This window comes from Cyprinus carpio, chromosome B23 (genome assembly GCF_018340385.1).
Source record: "Cyprinus carpio isolate SPL01 chromosome B23, ASM1834038v1, whole genome shotgun sequence".
NCBI classification, from domain to species: Eukaryota; Metazoa; Chordata; class Actinopteri; order Cypriniformes; family Cyprinidae; genus Cyprinus; species Cyprinus carpio.
Window position 1 is genome coordinate 25,898,048 of NC_056619.1, and position 20,336 is coordinate 25,918,383.

General features: G+C 33.9%; 1 protein-coding gene across 1 annotated transcript in view; it reads right to left on the bottom strand.

Annotated features, from left to right (window-relative positions):
- Positions 1-18,957, bottom strand: part of dnai3 (dynein axonemal intermediate chain 3) — a 22,451-nt gene extending 3,494 nt beyond the window's left edge. The window contains 22 exon segments of the mRNA XM_042750978.1: positions 1-68; positions 1,445-1,536; positions 1,607-1,811; positions 2,996-3,126; positions 6,139-6,202; positions 6,402-6,523; positions 6,743-6,827; positions 8,356-8,509; positions 8,596-8,675; positions 8,813-8,920; positions 10,214-10,294; positions 11,147-11,236; positions 12,108-12,241; positions 13,049-13,239; positions 13,371-13,487; positions 13,578-13,777; positions 13,850-14,002; positions 14,074-14,178; positions 14,327-14,511; positions 17,453-17,506; positions 17,613-17,672; positions 18,464-18,957. The exon segment at positions 1-68 is cut by the window's left edge and continues 55 nt beyond it. Coding sequence (XP_042606912.1) covers positions 1-68; positions 1,445-1,536; positions 1,607-1,811; positions 2,996-3,126; positions 6,139-6,202; positions 6,402-6,523; positions 6,743-6,827; positions 8,356-8,509; positions 8,596-8,675; positions 8,813-8,920; positions 10,214-10,294; positions 11,147-11,236; positions 12,108-12,241; positions 13,049-13,239; positions 13,371-13,487; positions 13,578-13,777; positions 13,850-14,002; positions 14,074-14,178; positions 14,327-14,511; positions 17,453-17,506; positions 17,613-17,664 — 2,471 coding nt within the window. The 5' untranslated portion in view covers positions 17,665-17,672; positions 18,464-18,957.
- Between the last annotated feature and the right edge of the window lie 1,379 nt (positions 18,958-20,336).

Here is a 20,336-nt window from a genome sequence, read left to right on the forward strand (position 1 = left end):
ATCTGACGTTTCTCGAAATACTCCAGCCGTTCCTCTTCCTTCTCAAAGTACTTCTTCACAATCTGCCTCTGCAGGAAACATACTGCGCTGTTATACATGCACGCTCCGATCCAAGCCCTACCTAGACGGCATTTTTAGGCATCATAGTCACGATTACAGGCTGTTCTGACAAAGTTATGCAGCTGCCGTAAAAGATACTTCATTTTGAGCATTAACGCAGTCTTTCTGCCAAAAATAAACATTTGCTTAGAATTTACTTAATTTTGGGTATTAAAGGATGTGGGTGTGTTTGATTCTTCATCAGATTTGGAGAAATGTAGCATTACATCTCTTGCTCTGCAGTGAATGGGTGCCGTCAGAATGAGAGTCCAAACAGCTGATAAAAACATCACAAATAATCCACAATAAGACTTTTTTTTAAAAAAAATTTTATCTAAAACCTAGTCCATAATCCATAATAACGCTTCCTCCAGTGAAAAAGTGTTCTGGTGTGAATCAGGAGAGAAATCTGCACAGATCAAGCAGCGTTTAAACAGCTCTAAACAAATATGTCTCTGGATTTTGATGTGAGAGACAACAGCAGATGCACTTTTTCACTGGAGGAGAAATTATGGGTTATAGACTCATATTTTAGTTAAAAACATCTTAATGCTGGATGTGTTTCAGCTTTTGTCTTCTCCAGATGTTAACTGATGGACTGGAGTGCTGTGGATTACTTGTGATGTTTTTTAATCAGCTGTTTGGACTCTCATTCTGACGGCACCCATTCACTTACATTGGTGAGACACTGATGCAATGCTACATTTCTCCAATTTTGATGAAGAAACAAACTCATCTACATTTCGGATGGCCTGAGAGTGAGCACATTTTCAGCAAATTCTCATTTTTGGGTGAACTATTCCTTTAAATATATCTTTTAAGCCAAACCCAAAATCCATTGCAATGAACTGAATGGATACATTGTGGGAAGTGTTGACTCTAAATGTATTTTATTCAGTACGGAGAAGTATTTTTTTTAAAAGTCACTAGAGCTGAAGGTAGATACTGGAACAGAGCTTATATGTGACTCTGGAGCACAAAAGCAGTGTTAAGTCTCTGGGGTATATTTGTAGCAATAGACAACAATACATTGTATGGGTCAAAATTATACATTCTTCTTTTATGCCAAAAATGATTAGGATGTTAAGTAAAGATCATGTTCCATGAAGATATTTTGTAAATTTCCTACCGTAAATATATCAAAATGTAATTTTTGATTAGTAATATGCATTGCTAAGAACTTCATTTGAACAACTTTAAAGATTTTCAGACAAATATTGTCCTCCTAACAAACAAAACATCAATGGAAAGATTATTTATTGATGACCCAACAAATTGACCCTCATGACCTCTTGGTCCAGGGTCATAATTTGAGGTCAGATTCATGTTTAGGTAATGTTCTCACCTCGCTGTTGGAGGATCTGCGCAGGGTCCAGGGGATCTGTAGGATGTGTAGAGTCCCGAGACGGTCTGAAACGGCCAGAAGATGCTGCTTGGCTGTGGAGAGAAACAGAAGTGTTAGCACCTGACCCCTGCGCTTCACGTCAGCGGACGGTGTCTGTCTTACAGGAGATGCTGCTGGTGCTGATGCAGGTGACGGCGGCGCTGCTGATGTTCTGGCTCTGCGAGGGCTCGTGGCTGTTTTGCAGCAGGTCCCACACCTCGATGCTTCCGTCCTCCTTCCCGATGAAGAAGACCGCCGGCCGGGACAGGGACCAGTGACCCACCGTACGCAGCATCTTGGAGCAGGCTGACCTGAGGATCGGGCCGCTCTGAAATGGGGAAAAAAGAAAGATCAGGTGAGACAGAATCGTACTGCACATGCTCAACAGTGTTTAACTTATTCTCTTATAGGTAAGGTGCATTAAAAATATATATTTATTTATTTATTTACAAACACACATAAGGTTATGTTTTATAACAGGATCAGTTATAACAGGAAAATAAAAAAATAAAAAATAAAAAGTAAATGAACTAATGAAGGCAAAACAGTTTTTAAAAGTGATATAAAAAAGGAGAGAAATTCATATAAATTTGAACCTGGAATACTGATAAACCTAAAATATTTTTATTAATTTTAAATAAAATATTTCATGTTTTTAGTGTGTCTTATTTTATTGTTTTTATTTTAAAAGTATTTTTTAATTTGTTTCAAATACAACATCTCATATTGTTTTATTTTGTAGTTTATAAGTTATACTTATAGTTTATGTATTTATTTATTTTTTATTTATTTCAATATTTCATTTTCTTTTATTTAGTTTTATTTTGATTGTTTTTATTTTAAAAGTATTTTTATTTCAAATACAATATTTCATATTGTTAGTTTCTGTTTAATTTTGATTGATTTTATTTTAAACTAGTACTTTTTATTTCATATTTATATTTTCTGTTTTATTTTGATAAGTATTTAATTTTTGAATTTATTTTAAAAGATTTCTTATTGTTTTATATGTTTTTTATTGTTTTATTTTTTTTTTTTTTTTAATGATTTTTTTACAAAAGATATTAAAGTATTTAATCATTTTATTTATTTATTTATTACTGATTTTTTTATTTATTTTAGAATAGTTTGTTTTCATTTTACATTTTTGTGATGACTTTTTCTTTATATGTATATATGGGGAAAACAGCTAAATAATTTGTATGGAAAAAAAATCTATTAAATTTGTGCAAAACGGTTATTACAAGTGATTTAAAAAAAAATTGTAAATTCATATAAATTTGAACCTAAAATATTGATATATTATATGATATATTAAAGGGTCTATAAGAAGATTATCGTTAGTTAAATGCTACTACTACTAATAATAATTTCAAGACTATATAAACACCTGAATCAGTAAAACTTTAACAGGTGATTAAAGCTGAATTGTTGTTTATAAAGAACACAGGTGTGCTTTTCTTTGATTTCATCTGATTTGAGTTTGAGTGTGTGATCTTGTCGTGACCTCACCGTGACCCCTTCCTTCCAGATGGCGAAGCTGAAGCTGCTGACCGTCAGGATGATGTCCCTGAAGAACGGAGAGCGGCTGACGGTGTTCACCAGAGTGTCGTGAACGAGGAGCCGGTGGATGGGTTTAGAGCCTGACAGAAAACACACGCCAAAAACTAAACTTCTGCACAATACACGCCACCACAAAACCAGTCATAAGGGTCAGTTTTTTCTAAATTGAAATTTATGCATCATCTGAAAGTTGAATAAATAATCTCTCCATTGATGTGTGGTTTGTTAGGAGGACAATATTTGTCTGAGATACAACTATTTGAAAATCTGGAATCTGAGGGAGCAAAAAAATCTAAATATTGAGAAAATCATCTTTAAAGTTGTTCAGATGAAGTTCTTAGCAATGCATATTACTAATAAATAAATAAATTGATATATATATATATAAATATTTAAAGTTGTTTAAACTGAACATTGAATATAAAGTATATTTGGAATAGCGTTCAGGTGTAGAGGTTATTGGGTTTTGTTGTCTTTTGATTTTTGGTGTATGGAAATAAGAAATTTATTAATTTATTTTATTTTTTTTTTTAAGTTGAAAGGAAGTAAGAGAGGTTTGAAAGGACATGAGGATGAATAAATGATGACACAATGATCATTTTTGGGTGAATTGTCCGTTCAGTGGAAGCCTACAAATAAGGCAATCCCAGAATGCACTGCAACAAGATCAGTGCAAAAAGTCGATTGAAATGTTGTTTATTAATTTATTTCAATAATGAGATGTACTGATAAAAATAGTGCAATCTGATTACACATTTTGTGTACTGTCAGACTTCCTATTGAAAAGCAAATAAATAATTAAATCATAAAAAATATTTTTTTATTTATTTTAAATGAAGTATTTAATATTTCTAGTAAGTGTATTATTTGATTGTTTTATGTAAAAACTACTTATTTTAACTTTAACTTATTTCAGATAAAGTATTTAATCTTTATATTTCTAGTAAGTGTATTATTTGATTGTTTTATGTAAAAACTACTTATTTTAACTTTTCAAATATATACATACATATATATATATATAGATATAGATATATATATAGATATAATTTATATCAAATATATCACTCTTATATCAAATTATAAAAAATTACTTTATAAATTATTTTACAACAATCTATAATTTTATAATATTTTTATTTATTTATTTTAAATATTTCATGTTTTAGTGTGTTTTTGTTAAAGCTATTTATTTTTTTATTTTAACTTATTTCAAATTAAATATTTTATCTTTATAGTAATATTTAGATTTTTTACATTTAAAATTATTTAGATTTTTAAATTTAAGATTAATTATTTATTTCAATTTTGATTGATTTTATTTGATAGATTTGATTGTTTTTATGTTAAAACTATTTATTTTAATTAAAAACAATATTTAATCTTTTTAGGAATTGTTTTATTTTGATTATTTTTAGTATTGTTTCATTTATTTCAATTATTCATTTATTTCAAATATTACATTTTTTTTTTTTTTTTTTTTTTGCTAAGTGTTTTATTTCGATTGTATTTTTTATTTGTTTTTTTTTTTTTTTATTTGTGTTTTGTTTTTTTATTTTATTTTTTTTTTTTGATTTGATTGTATAGTGGACTTTTTATAGAGTGTAATGTTTTTTTTGAAGGGAAAAGGATCAATGCAACATGAGTTACAGAACAAAAATGAGAACGTGTGTCTGAAATCCTAGTGAAAGTCTTGATTAAGATCGAACGCTCACAGTTCAGACACGCTGCTTTTGCCCCTCAGCACTAATGAAACTCAATCTCTTGTAATATTTCTGGAAATCACGGCTCGTTTTACAGGCTGAAGGTGGCGGTTTGGTGGAATTAGGTCTGATCTCTGCCAAAAGCGATGAGCTCAGTGTTTGTCTGATGCCTGTGGGAAACCACATGAACAATGAGACTGATGGATCTCAGGTCCTGTTTTATTGACTCATTACACACTCGTCAGCGTCTGAGAAGCGCAGTATACCTGACAGACTCATAATAACCAAGTAATTGTGTGGTTTCCTCATTAATAGTGAAGACTTTAGTGCTGTTTGCTCAAAGCCTCTACAGTGAGATTTCAGCTGTTTATGCTGTTTTTGTCTCATAAATATATTTAATATATATTTAATATTCAAAAATAGTTAGTACTTCAACAATTAAACATTTAAGCATGTTCACATTTCACTAATGGCAGTTAATGGTTACATGACATGCAGGTAAACAAAAATTATTTATTATTGTTTTTGTTTTTCAAATTGTTTATTTTAATTGTAATTTATTTTAAGCAAAATATTTATTCATTTGTGTTTTATTAATTTTTTAAATAAAATATTTCATTTTTTTCAGTGAGCATTTATTTTGATTGTTTTTGTTAAAATAATTTCTTTATTCGTTTTAATTTTTATATTTATGTAAAATAAAATAATGAATCTTTTGTTTTTGTTTTCAGATTATTAATGTATTTTATTTTACGTTTGTTTAAAATTAAATATTACAATTGGTATTGTTTTTCTGTTTTTGATTATTTTTTTTAATTATTTATTTTATATCAAATTAAAAAAATATATCAACATTTTCAGCTCTTTAATTTTTACTTTAATTTGACTGCTTTTATTTTTAAATTATTGCTTTAGCTTATTTTAAATAAACGATTTAATCTTTTTAGTAAGTGTTTTATTCTAAATCTTGTTCATTTTTTAAATATTTCATCTTTTTAAGAAACTTTGATTTACATTTTTTATTATTTTTAATTCTTTTTTTTTTGTACTTTGACATCTTTTTTAGTAAGTGTTTTACATTTTATGAAGTCTCATTTTTTCAGAACTTAGTGTTTGCTGCATCTATTTATATATCATTGAAAAATTGCTAAATAAAGTATTTGTACGGAAATAAAAATATATTTATTTTATTTTGTTTAAATTAAAGCAAACGATTCAAATCCAAAACGATTTACTCTTTATTATCTACCGGCCGGGTTCCCCGGGAGCAGCCGGAGGTCCAGGTTCTTGATCAAGAGCACAGTAGTGATGGAACTCAACTATCACTCATGACCTTTGAATTCAAATCTGCTTATGTGTGAAAAAATGTGTTGTTTTGTAATGTCTTACTAAGCAGACGTCCGGAGTCGTTGTCCTTCTCAATCTTCCAGTCAGTGTAAACGAGTTCACCATCCTGATGCAAGCACAGCCAGAACAGCAGTATGCAAAAATACTTTTATTAATAACACTTATTATCAAAATCAATGACATTACAAGCAGCTTATGTGCGTAAGAAGAACATGGCTCATGCACTGGGATAGTAAAGCTGGAATCTGTTTTACGGAACATGTTTTGACCGTTCTGTCAATGAAATGCACAGATGAGCGTCTCACCTCTGTCCCCACGTACAGCTTGGTGCTGATGTTCTCCAGAGGTTTCTGCTGTTTGGCCGACGGCACCCGGAGCTGCGCGAACCCACAGCCTTCCTCACGACCTTCCTGTGGAGGTTTGTCTCCTGAAGAGAAGACGGATACGGATACTGACAGATGAAACTGTAGAGTCAGTGTTTGTAGAGCAGTGGTGTGATAGTGAATGTTTTTTCGGAGCTCTGCTTATTTAACAGAGAGGCGTCATGCTGACTGCATTATCATCACTGCACTGCCACAGCTAACCTTGTGTTTAATAGGTCTCTGTAAGCCACATACACGTGTATCTTTCAGTGCTGGTGTCTCACCTGTAGGACAGTCCACTGTATTGTCCCTCAAGCTGAACTTCAGTGGACTGTATTCACCGCTTGAGCCAATCTTTGGTAAGGAGACCTGCGGTAAATGGAATCCAGTCACGGTTTACATGGCCCATAATTTACCCAAGGTTAACGATTATTCCTGGGTAACCCTATTCATAAACATACATTTCACACTGTTCATTCCTAAACCCTGGGTAAATGTTCTCATTTGCATATTTGCAGTGTCAGTGTCCAGTGTCATTGATTGGACAAATGCAGCAAACGCAAGCTGTTTATGGGAGCTTGATTCCGTTACAGAATAAAAAAAATGTAAAAAGGTAACTGCAACTTTTTCCTCACAATTGCAATTTTATATCTCAAAATGCTGAATTCTTATAATTCTAAGTGTACATTTAAAATTTTTAATCCCTCTCCCCCCCACTTAATTCTATGTCTACATCGCGCAATTTTGAATATTTCCCAGTGTTTCAAACTTACATCTTGCACTCCTGACTTTTCTTTCAGTATTTCATTTTTACAACTTGCAATTTAGATTTTTTTTTTCAGAATTCTAAATATACATCTCACAATATTGACATTTTTTCTCAGAATTTACATCTCACACTTCTGACTTTTCTTTCAGTATTCTATTTTTACATCTTGCAATATTTAACTTTTTTTTTTTTCTCAGAATTCTAAGTATACATCTCACACTTCAGATTTTTCTTTCAGTATTCTATTTTTACATATTGCTATTTTGAATTTTATTTCATTTTTTTTTATCATTTTTACCAGAATTCAAAATATACGTCTCGCAATTTTGAATTTTTTTTTCTCAGAATTCTAAGTTTACATCTCGCACTTCTGTTTTTTCTTTCGGTATTCTATTTTTACATCTTGCAATTTAGATTTTTTTTTTTCAGAATTCTAAATATACATCTCACAAATTTTAATTTTTTTCTCAGAATTCTAAGTTTACATCTTGCACTTCTGTTTTTTCTTTCGGTATTCTATTTTTACATCTTGCAATTTTGAATTGTTTTTTTTTTTTTTTTTTTTTTTTTACCAGAATTCAAAATATACATCTTGCAATTTTGCAATTTTGTTTTTCTCAGAATTCTAAGATTACATCTCACACTTCTGACTTTTTCCTCAGAATTCTAAAGTTTAAATCACCTCCAGTAAAAACAGATAAACTGTACAAAATAAAACAAGTAAAAACATTTTTTTTTTCTAATTACTTTCCAAATTTAGAAATAATTTTCCTTAATTTAAGTAGTGTGAGAGTGCAACCATGCTCTAAATGTGTTAGCATAGCAACATAATACTTCCTGTTTACTTTTCCGCATGTTCTATGAAGGCCATCTCGTTTAATTCTAGGTTGAGGACACTTCGTACACGCATCCTACAAAGGATTCGACCTCCAGAGGGCGCAGCCTTCTAAATGAGACACAGCTATTGTTTCATGTTGTACAAGTTTGTCGCTGTATGTGTTTGTGCAAGTTTGTGATTAGTGAGGTTTAAAATGGTTTGTTGTGAGTTGCTGTGAACCAGGTTTAGCCAGGTTTGGAGAGGTGTAGAGATTTATATGTCTTAAAACCATGTTTGTATGCATCACATACACGGATAAAGGGTTTCCAGGTCAGGTTGAGGTGTTTGAACGTGTTGGGAACACCATGAGGGTTTTCCAGAGGCTTTTCCTCCGATTTCTGTTTCACGTCCGTGAGGGACTGAGACACAACACGAGGAGGTCGAAGGTTCCAGGATTAAAAAAAGGTTAAATTTTTTTTTTAAAAAAGTTGGGGGGGGGTTTTGTTTTAAACTAGAACATTAACATGAATGTGTGCATGTAGTGTAGATATCAGCACCAGTCAGGAGCGCATGTCCCCAGCTGAACAGAAATACGACTCGGATTTTCCACTGGGATCCCTAATTTGGACAACTGAGAGAAAAAAAAATATTAAGATTAATAATAAAGTGTGTACATGGCCAGTTCAATTAAACGTTAAACTCTTAAAGGTACAGTAACTGTTTTTTTGTTTTCATATTTTATGAAAGAACAGTTAACCTCTTGTGTACCTCAAAGGTTTCCGGCAGCCACTGAATGTCTGTGATCGGGGCTTTGTGTCCGTTCTCTATCCCAGACACAGCACAGTACCGGACCACTGGAGTCACGTTGTTTTTGTCCTGGAATAACAGAAATAATAATGAATGAAATTTAGAGTAAAAATTGGCAGCTGTGTTTGACAGAACTTGTTTTTACAGTTTAATTTTATATTTAAATTTACAGATCTTAAATTTACAGTAAAAAAATAAATCATAAAATGAAATATGGTAATATACCAAATAATTTACCTTTATAATACAAAAAGGGGGGTGGGGATCTGTGAAATTTACAGTAAAAAGTTGGCAGCTGTGGTTGCCAGAACTTTACCATGATCTGTATGTTTTACAGGTTTACATAACAAAATTTTAATTTACAGAAAAAAACGTATCCAAAATAAAAGTTTTTGTTTGCGTAATATATATATAATACGTGTGTGTGTTCTCTGTATATTTATTATGCATATATAAATAAACACGCATACATTTTATATTTTTTTAATTTTTTATTTTTTTTTTTTTTTTTTTTTTATTTTATGAATAAATATATTTTATATATAAACATTTTTTTTTCTGTAATATATACGTATATGTGTGTGTATTTATATATACATAATAAATATACACAGTATTATTATGTAAACAAAAACTTTTATTTTGGAAGCGATTAATCGTTTGATAGCACTAATATATATATATATATATAATATATATATATATATATTATATAATATTATAATATATATATATCGGTATCATTTACAGTAAAAAGTAGGCAGCTGTTGTTGCCAGAACTTTAGTTATCTGTAGGTTTAACAGATTGAAATTTACAGAACTTATATCTACAGTAAAAAAAAAAAAATTAAATAACAGAAATATGCTAATATACCATATTACCTGACAAACATCTTAAAAAATGTACTGTATATTATGAGATTACTTCTTTTCACTTCCAAAAACTGTACATTTAACAAAAAAGACATGAAATTTCCCATTAGCTATATTACAGAGCAAGGGAACTTACTGTGACCAATGAACAGGTTTTTACTGTAGCATTTTTTACAGAATAATAATAACTAGAAACTAACACAATCTTCATTTATATATCATTTTTACATTTGAGGATGTCATGAAAGACAGGTTTTGTCACGTTTAGCTCACATATGGACACAATATGGCAGTACACACAAAGTAAACAGTCGTAAACACACACATGCTCTTAATAACGGCAGGTTTAATTTTCTGTGATTGTGTAAGAGTGTTTGTATAAGCGTCAGTTAATTAAATGAGCTCTAAACAGATCATCAGGAGCCACATGACTGGTTGTGGACAGCCGCTAGTTTAAACACACAACAGCTGCGTTTGTGTGTTACTCACCAGTTTGTTTGAAATGTTTTTGCCGCCGCTGCGTGTGTCCTGCAGTCTCTCCACATGTGCTGAGATATCCCATAATACTACCTGTAAACACAAAACCAGCTAATAATTACGCTGCATGTCATGAGTTAAAAGAATTACACTGTTACCATGCACAGATGATGCACATAGATACTTATATTGAACATTAATATAACCAGAAGATAATGTGTTTGCTATGTTTTAGGCCTTTGTGGAGAAGTGCTTCCAGATTGTAAGCGATTGAAAGCCATTTAAAGGAAAAAAAGAAGTAACAATTTCGCTGAGAGTCCATTATTTATACAGCATTTTATACACAATGGTAAATCAATGTGCAAAAAAAAACTACAGACAAACCTATTGTTTTTTCATGCACTGGTAAATTTTGAGATTTTGGACTCTTTTGCTTCAATAACATGTTGTTTTTTAGACTAGTGGAAAGTACACATTTAAGTGTTTATTTCATAGCAGTTTATCTATTTGCATCTGTAGATGTCAATTACAATGCATTTCTTTAAAAGTTTTGTTTTTCACTTCAACAGCACTTGCATGCATCAAACTTAGCAGTTTTATAAACTATTTGTATATATTGCTACAAATATATCTGTGCTACTTATGACTGCTTTTATGCTCCAGGGTCACATATGTCAACAAAATCAAGTAAGAATTTTAAACCTGGCTTTATCCGATGTTCAGATCTCTTTTATGGAATTGTACACAAATAGCTGCATATTTAAATAGAACATGCCTCTTTTTGCAGATTTAAGAAAACTTGTTTTTCACAGAATTATATAAAACAATTGTCTTAATGTACTGTGATTCATCAACTGGGGTAGTATATTAATATCTGTTAAAAGAAGAACAGTTTAAAGACGAGACTGAGAAAGAAAAGAGAATTTTTCTGATCTAATTGTGCACCTGGCCGTTCATGCAGCCGCCAGCGATGATGTTTGGGTCGGACGGACAGAACTGGAAGCACAGAACATCATCAGGACATTCCAGCTGCAACTGCAACGCAAACAGTGGACAGACGGAGTCAGGTCTAAACAGCTCTTCTGCAGATCATACCGTCATCTGCACTAAATCTCACATCAGCTTCATGCTAAAACCATCTGCTGAAATACTGAAACTTCATTCAGGTGTGTTGGGTTTCTGCTTCTATTTAAAGTGATGCACAACAGAAAGCTTTTATTTACACTGATCATATCATCTTCATCTAAAACTGCGTGTTTATACAGTCAGAATGAACCTTTTTTATATTTTCGATATTATGGTATGCCAAATACTTAATTAAAGTTAAAGACTAATAATGAGGTCATGTGAAGAGTTTTGTATTTTTTTAGATATCTTTGTGTATTTTGTACTTTACGTGTTATTTACTTACTGCACGGTATACTGGTACTCTGGATACTTAATATTATCTTTGTGTATTTTGTACTTTACATTTAGTCATTTAGCAGACGCTTTTATCCAAAGCGACTTACAAATGAGGACAATGGAAGCAATCAAAAAAAAACAAAAGAGCAACGATAAACAAGTGTTATAACAAGTCTCAGTTAGCCTAAACACAGTATACGTAGCAAGGGCTTTTAAAATAATATAATAAATAAAAGAAAAACAGATAGAATAGAAACAGAATAGAGCAAGCTAGTGTTAGAGGTCTTTTTTATATTGTATAATAAATGAAAAAGAAATTAGGATACAAAAAGATTAGAAGGTAGTTACTTATTTTTTTTTTTTTTTTTAAATAGAATTAGAATAGTGAGTGAAACAAGTTAGAGGGTCAAATAAAGATGGAAGAGATGTGTTTTAAGCGATTCTTGAAGATGGGATAAGGACTAGTTGCATATTTTTAAAGCTATCTTTGTGTATTTTGTACTTTACATGTTATTTGATTTATGGGGTGTGTTATGTTATAGAAGAGAATGTAGGACGGGTTTAAAAGGAGTTTAGTGGAGTTATCGATCCGTTCTTCCAGAGAAAGTCTCTCCGTCATGGCCACAGCAATCACACCTGCACACACACACACACAAAACACACATTTATTATGCAGAATAATGGAAAAACTTAAGTGCAAATTGATCACATTTGATTACATTTGGACAAAATCCATACAAACACACAATCATTCATGCGTCTGACTTTTTTATTTATTGTTTTTGATTTTACAGTATTTAATTTATTTTTTATTTTATTTTCACTCTGTATATTTTATTATTATTTTATTAATATTTATTTTCCTATAGATATTTATAATATAGATAGTATAGATAGTATAATATAGATATTTTATTTTATTATAGTTTTATTTAACACAATGGCTATATTATGGCTACTGGAGTCATTTTTAAATGTTACACACACACACACACACACACACACACACACACACATATATATATATACACATATATATATATATTGCACAATGGCTGTTTTCATTTATTTTGCACTATAGATATTTTATTTAATTTTTTTATGTTTATTTATTTATTTTGCAATATGGCTATTTTATTTTTATTTTGCACTATAGATATTTTATTTAATTTTTTTATGTTTATTTATTTATTTTGCAATATGGCTATTTTATTTTATTTTCTTTTATTTTACATAGCACAATGGATTTTTTTGTTGTTTGTTTTTGTTTTATTTTTTCTGACATGGATGTTTTATTTTTTAAAATTATATTATTTTATTTTGTACTAAGGCTATTTTATTTAATTTTTTTAAATTTAATTATTTATTAAACTTGCTTCCTTATTTACTTTTACTAAAATGACATATTAATCCTAATTTGTCCACAGTGTAGCTCGTGCTGACCGCTGATGGTGGGATGCCAGTGGATGTGGCTGATGGTTTTCTCTTTGCTGAAGTGAAGGTCCATGAAGGACTGATATTCCTTCAGCTGCGTCTCTGTTTTCCCCGTCAGCGCGCCATCGTCCTCACACAGCGCCGTCCAGTCGTCACAGAAAACATCCGTGATGTGATTCTGCTGCAGGGAGATTTCAAACCTGCGAGACATCAGGTGAGTTCAGAATACATGAACACACAATACCGTGCTTACGTAGTAACAAAGCGATTGTGTTGGACTCATGAAGTGAGATATGGGGGCCTCAGAGATGTCACGTTCTCCTCGTCCTACCTTGTCAGTACAGATGTGATGAAGTTCTTCAGGTTTTCTGATTGCAGGTGATGTTCTTTCTCCTCCGGGCTGAACTCTCGGGACTCGTACTGGGTCCACATGTTCCTTGGGTACTTCCTGTGATGCATGCATCATGGGATATAAATGTTTCATCTGCTAACTAAACTTTCAGAACAAACTTCAGAGAGAGTTGAGAGGTGTTTGTACCACAGTGTCTGAGTGGACGAGTGTTTGGTGTCACCGGAGGCCTGGATGGCCGTGTGTCTCTCCATCTCTCTGATGCTGAAGCTCTTGTCCTGGTATGATGGGCACTCCACGAAACCCTCTTTCCCGTCCAGAGCGCTGCGGTCCGAGAAGCACACCGGAGCACCACAGCGCCGCAGCAGAGGAGAGATCTTATACCTGAGCTGGACAGAGAAACAGACAGGTGAGCTACTGTAATGCCCAGTAAATGACTTACTCTGAGAGATCTGTCTTACTCTGGGTCTGGACTCTGTGACCGACTCTTCCTCGATCTCCTGCTCGCTTCCCAGAGACATCCACGGGCGAGACTCTGGAGTTTTTGGTATGATCATCTCCTCCTCCTCCTCTTCATGATTTATCTGCTCTTCATCATCTCCCTGTACTGAAGGCTACAAACACAACTGAACACTGGTTAACATCTATCTGTTTGTCCATCCCTCCGTCTGCCCTGTGTCCTCACCTTCAGTATGTTCTCTTTGGCCTCGACTGTGAGCACCAGATAGAAGCTCTGTCCGTATGTGAAGTCTCTGTCGAACACCAGCAGAAGTTCATCTTCAGGGTAGTCCTGCAGAAAATGAATAGAATTCCTTTCAGCGTCTCAACACTCTGAACCAGATCTTTAACCACTAGGCCACTCTAAACCAGCTCCATCTGCCGAGGTTTGGGTCTTCTTCAGCTCATGAATGGGTTCAGAATGTGTTTCTGAATCTCACCAGCACTAATTGTTTGATGGGGCTGAAGTCAGACACGGATGCTCTGGTTTTCATGTCCTGTACGATGTCTTCTTTTTTCAGAAGCTTGTAAGGATTTTCTCCGGTTAAATCCTCATCTGCCCGGCAACCAAACAGCTCCTGTGTGGCCGAGGTCAGGACCAGTGGGAAGATGTAGTCGGGATGATCTGTGAGGGGTGGAGTCACTGTGATCAGGTATATAATAATGAATATACAGTTTGGAGGTCAGGACCAGTGTGAATGTGTTGTGGTGGCTATAATGTTGTGTTGGTTTTAGTGGGGGTTTTTATGCAGTTTGTAGTTTGTAAAGTTATTGTTTTTTGTTCAGGGGGTTGCTATGCAGTGTTTGTTGTGGGTGGTTGCCAGGTGGTTGGTTTGTTGTTTATTTAGTTGAGTGGTTTTTTTTATGTGGTTTTGTTGTGCACTTGCTAGAGTGTTGTAGGTTGTTGCTAGGGAGTGCTATGGCAGTTTCTATAGTGTTGTAGGTTGTTTGCTACGGGGGTGCTATGCAGTGCAGATTGTTGACAGGGAGTTGTTGTGCACTTGCTAGAGTGTTGTAGGTTGTTGCTAGGGAGTTTGTTTGTAGGTAATTTGTTGTGAGGGAGTTGTTGTGTTTTTTTAGGCACGTTGTTTCCAGCCACTAAAGGGGTTGCTATGTCAGGCAGTTGCTATGCAGCCACTAAAGTGTTTGGGTGTTGCCAGGTGTTTGCTATGCAGCACAAGTTTTGGGTTGTGTCAGGCAGTTGCTATGCAGCCACTAAAGTGTTGTGGGTTGTTGCCAGGGGCTATGCAGCCACTAAAGTGTTTTGGGTGGTTGTCAGGCAGTTGCTATGCAGCCACTAAAGTGTTTTGGGTCGTTTCCAGGGAGTTGCTATGCAGCCACTAAAGTGTTGTGGGTGGTTGTCAGGCTGTTGCTAGGTGTTGCCTAAAGTGTTTTAGGTCATTTTCCAGTTGGGTTTCCAGGGAGTTGCTATGCAGCCACTAAAGTGTTGTGGGTTGTTGCCAGGGCGTTTCTATGCAGCCACTAAAGTGTTGTGGGTTGTTGCCAGGGGGTTGCTATGCAGCCACTAAAGAGTTGTGGGTTGTTGCCAGGGTGGTTGAGATGGAGCCACTAAAGTGTTCCTATGCAGTTGCTAGAGTGTTATGAGTGCTTATCAGGGGGTTGCTATGCAGTGTTTGTTGTGGGTGGTTGCCAGGTGGTTGCTATGTAGTTACTAGAATGTTGTGGATTGTTGACAGGGAGTTGTTGTGCACTTGCTAGAGTGTTGTAGGTTGTTGCTAGGGAGTTGCTATGCAGCCACTAAAGTGTTTTGGGTGGTTGTCAGGCAGTTGCTATGCAGCCACTAAGTGTTTTGGGTGGTTGTGTGCTATGCAGCCACTAAAGTGTTTTGGGTGGTTGTCAGGCAGTTGCTATGCAGCCACTAAAGTGTTTTGGGTGGTTGTCAGGCAGTTGCTATGCAGCCACTAAAGTGAGTGTTTTGGGCAGGGGTTGTGGTTGTTGTGTGTCAGGCAGTTGCTATGCAGCCACTAAAGTGTGTTTTGGCACATTGTGGTGGTTGTCAGGGAGTTGCTATGCAGCCATTAAAGTGTTTTTTGTTAGGTTGCCAGGGGGTTCCTATGCAGCCACTAAAGTGTTTTGGATGGTTGTCAGGCACTTGCTATGCAGCCACTAAATTGTTGTGGGTTGTTGCCAGGGTGTTTCTATGCAGTTGCTAGATTGTTGGTAAGTGGTTTCCAGGGGGTTGCTATGTAGTTGCTAGAGTGTTGTGGGTGGTTGCCAGGGTGTTTCTATGCAGTTGCTAGTGTGTTGTGGGTGGCTACTAGGTGTGGAGACTCAGCAAAATTCTCCAGTTGCTCTTTGTTTAATCTCAGCACTGATATTAAAGTGATCTCATTTGAGACTTCTTTGTTTTAAAGGCTAAGTTACAAATACATTATTGGGAGTCTAAGTACTGCATCCTAAAATGATTTGGAACACTTCCAGCATCCTGCATTGAGGGTTTTCACCGTTTTGTCTTACAGGTATGACGAGACCAAAAGCTCTCCGCCGTTTTGTCCAGTGTTTTACCGACAGATGTGCTCTTGAATGAGTGTGTTATACAAACAGAGACATCAGCTTCCCTCCAGAGCACTATCTGTGACGTAACTGAACCTGAAAGACTACCAATGGATGTAAGACCCGGCATACAGCATACAATGCTAATGAATGGTGACTGGGGGAGTCAAAATTCAACAAGGACAAAATGAGCAGTGTGAACTCTTTTAGGTCAACTATATCTATTCACATCAAAGTGCGTATGCATGCTATATTTTGTGTGTGTGACATCACAGGTTTGGACACCTTAGGGAAATCCAGACCTCATCAACACAATCTCTCTCAACAGGAACCAGCTGAACATGTTGTAGCCGGTAACAGCATTCAGGTCATTTAATCCAGAGGAGCCGCTGGCGCTTTACTGCAATGGAAACTCATATGGTTTATAGCACGTATAATTACATAATTGCACTTTCTCTACTAACCGAACACGCGTGCCCTTTAGAAAACATGAAAAGGAAGCTGTCTGGGATATTAAACAAGCCCTGTTAGACTTCAATGAGGGTTTATGACTGCACAAGCCCCATCTTCACTGATACAAGCAGTTTGTTATGATGCAGTAGCTTGTTCTGGCCAGAAGGTAATGATTTTATCCCAGTGCAAACACAAACAAAATACAAAAGGGTATCAAGATGCGTTTTTATGATGTGGTAACAGGTCCACACACTGCTGTAGTGTCCCAATATGTAGCCTACTGAAAAGTATGTATGTTGTATGAGTAGGACAAGTAGGGAAATTGGACTCTGAGAACAAAAGATGAGAGAAAGGAGGTCTGGCTACGTGCCTCCAGACATGTCGTTTGTATCTCAGTATCTTTAATCTGATCACAGCTCCTGGATGAATGGAAAAGAACGAGTGTATTCATGTTGGAAACAACCCAGAGATGCTCCAAACAGATCTGAGAATCTGATTATGACTTTGACATTGTAAGTGGTCTCCAGAGACAATAAAATAAAAAATAAAAATCAAAAAATGCTAAATGTGACCTTACAGGAGCAATATGAGACACTTACCAGGTTCTGATGCACCTTCATCTGTGGTGGGAAAATTATTCTCCTTTTTTTTATCTGCAAAAAAAATGTAAGGCATTAGAAACCGGAAGATGCTTTGGATACTGAGCAATGATTTAGTGTCACTTTAGGGTTAAAGCTTATTTGGACAGAATATCCGTACCTTTTCCCTTGATTTTATGGGCCTCTTTGCTCTTGGGTCTCTTTGAACTCATGTCTGCAGCTGGAAAAGACAGTAAGAGAGAGACTTAATTCAGACTATTGGCTCTATTCTTCTGAAACAGAGTCTGTGTGTGCAATAGCTAGCATACTTTTCCTTTTATCTGCAGTATGTGAATGTGAATTTACTGTATGCATAGAACAGGCTGAATGACATTTTATTTATTTATTTTTTTTTTCAAATGCAATGTGCTCAAGGTTGTCAATATCACTTTCTATGGAGTCATTATTTGAGATGAACACAAATTTTGATTAAAAATTCAATATAATTAATTATGATTTTTTTATTTTTTTTTTTTTTTCGAGGTGATGAAAATGTTATTTTTGGGGGAAAATTTTTATTGTGTTGTTGTATTTTGGGTATGCAATCCATATAAATACATGGGCGACATCTGGTGTTGAGAAGTAATATGACAAACAGTTCAATCTCACAGTCTTTTAAAATGTGTAACTTTAATCCTTATTATTTAGATTTTAATTCTTAACATAACTGAAAAGTCGCAGATTACTGGATTATCTTAAAAAGCAACCCAGACATTATTTATTAACTACTGTAAAATCATTGAACACAAAGCTGCGTTAAAAGTGACTTTTTTTTTTGAAAAGGTAATGTGTGTGAAAACATTAATGTCGTAATTTCAAGCGTATAATAAACAGATAAAATCCTAAAATATGTAAATACACACGCTAGCGAGATATAAAACTGTCCTATTGTAACACAACCAATCCAATATTCCACATACAAGCGTTTTCATGTTTTAAATATATAATCTCAGTATGATTCACAAATCTTACCTCTGATTAAGAGCTTTATGGTGTTGTTTTATAGGAAAAAAAAACCCTTTATTCCGACTAAACAGCGTGAGCTGTATCCAAACAACCGGCATCAAAGCCGGTTGCTATTGGTTTCAGAGGCGGGGATTCATTTGATTGACAGCCCGCACACGCAATCCTCGCTAAGCCCCGCCCCCTTCACCTGCTCACTGTCAGCACAGAGCGCGTCTGATACACAACGCGGCAGTTTTCAGTTCAAATGCGCCTTAATTCGGATTGACTTCATGTTTTTGTGGAAGTTAGATGGGATTAAAGACATAGATGTGCTCTTCTGATGCCAACTTAAGCTCCTGGTTGAGAACTAATTGATGATTTTGACCTGCTGGTGAGTTATTGATGTGTGTTTTATTACTGCTGTTATGATTTTATTAAGCTTTCTGACTAAAATACATTGAGGAGCTGGATTAGGTTTGGGTTTTGCAGGTGATGTTTGATTATAAAACACATCAGATGCCCTTTTGAGAAACTGGCATCACAAGCTGTGATTGTAGTCTGTGATGCACAGGTGTGATGCAGTCACATGAGAGTCATGTGACAGAACAAAGTCACAGTCAGGAATGTGACACCTGATCTGGAGTCAGTCCTTCAGCCTTTCAGAAGTGGAAGAGCCACATTTCTGCACGTCTTTGATTTCTCTGTTAATACTGCCAGGAGCTTCTCTCTTCACAGAAAGGATGGCTTGGAAAAAAAATGTTGGTGGAAACATTTAAAGAAACCGATATTAAAGATTTGTCTTTGTTGTCTTGAATTAAAGATTTCTGTGAATACAACAAGCTGGATTTGTATATGCTGATATATCATGAAAAAAAAATAACATATTGGTTGTTTTCTGCATTAATCAATGTTTGCATCCAGATTTTGATTTTCAAGGGTATTTTTTTACTTTGAGTTTTTCTTTAGTAACCATTTAAAAATAGACATCATGCCAGATGGATTTAGATTTTAAACACATGTAACAGCATAACATTTAAAAATAGACATCATGCCAGATGGATTTAGATTTTTGTCATATGACAAGAGCACCTTTTGGTTTTAGGACAACTTTGATGATAGGTTTTGATATTTATATATAAATATTTGACACAATTGATTTTATATGGTTTTTGTGTTTTTGTGTTTGTGTGGCTTTTTTTCTAACATATATAAAATTAAGATTTTATGAATTTATGCCAAAATACTTGAGTGCAATCATTTTATTGAAATAAATTCTCATTCTGGACAATTATGGCTGTTTAATGGCCTATAAAGGCAAAATGTAAAAAAAAAAAAAAAAAAAAAAAATGGCTGTTTAATGGACTTGTAGGATGAATTACAAAAGCAAATTAAATACAAAAGCTGCAGTAAATAATGCACAAAATATCAATGTAACACTAAATGATCTTCTAGAATACATAAAAACTTTACATAATAGTCATGAAATAGACATCTAATACAATTATTTTAAATATATTTAAAAAAATAAAGGATAGATGAATACATTTTAGGGTTGCTGAGAATAGTATTTTAATAAACGGATATACTAACTGATACACAATTATTTTATATATATATATATATATATATATATATATATTTATATTTTTTGTTTAAATTTTTTTTTTTTATTTTTTTTGTTTTTTGTATTTTTTTTTTGTTTTATTTATATTTTTTTTTTTTTTTTTTTTTTTATTTATTTTAGTACTGTAAGTTTTAACTTTTAACTATAATAACCCTGATCCATCTATTTATTTTAGTACTGTAAGTTTTAACTTTTAACTATAATAACCCTGATCCATCCCTGATCCATCCTCACAAGAATATTTTTACTTATTTATTTTAGTACTGTAAGTTTTAA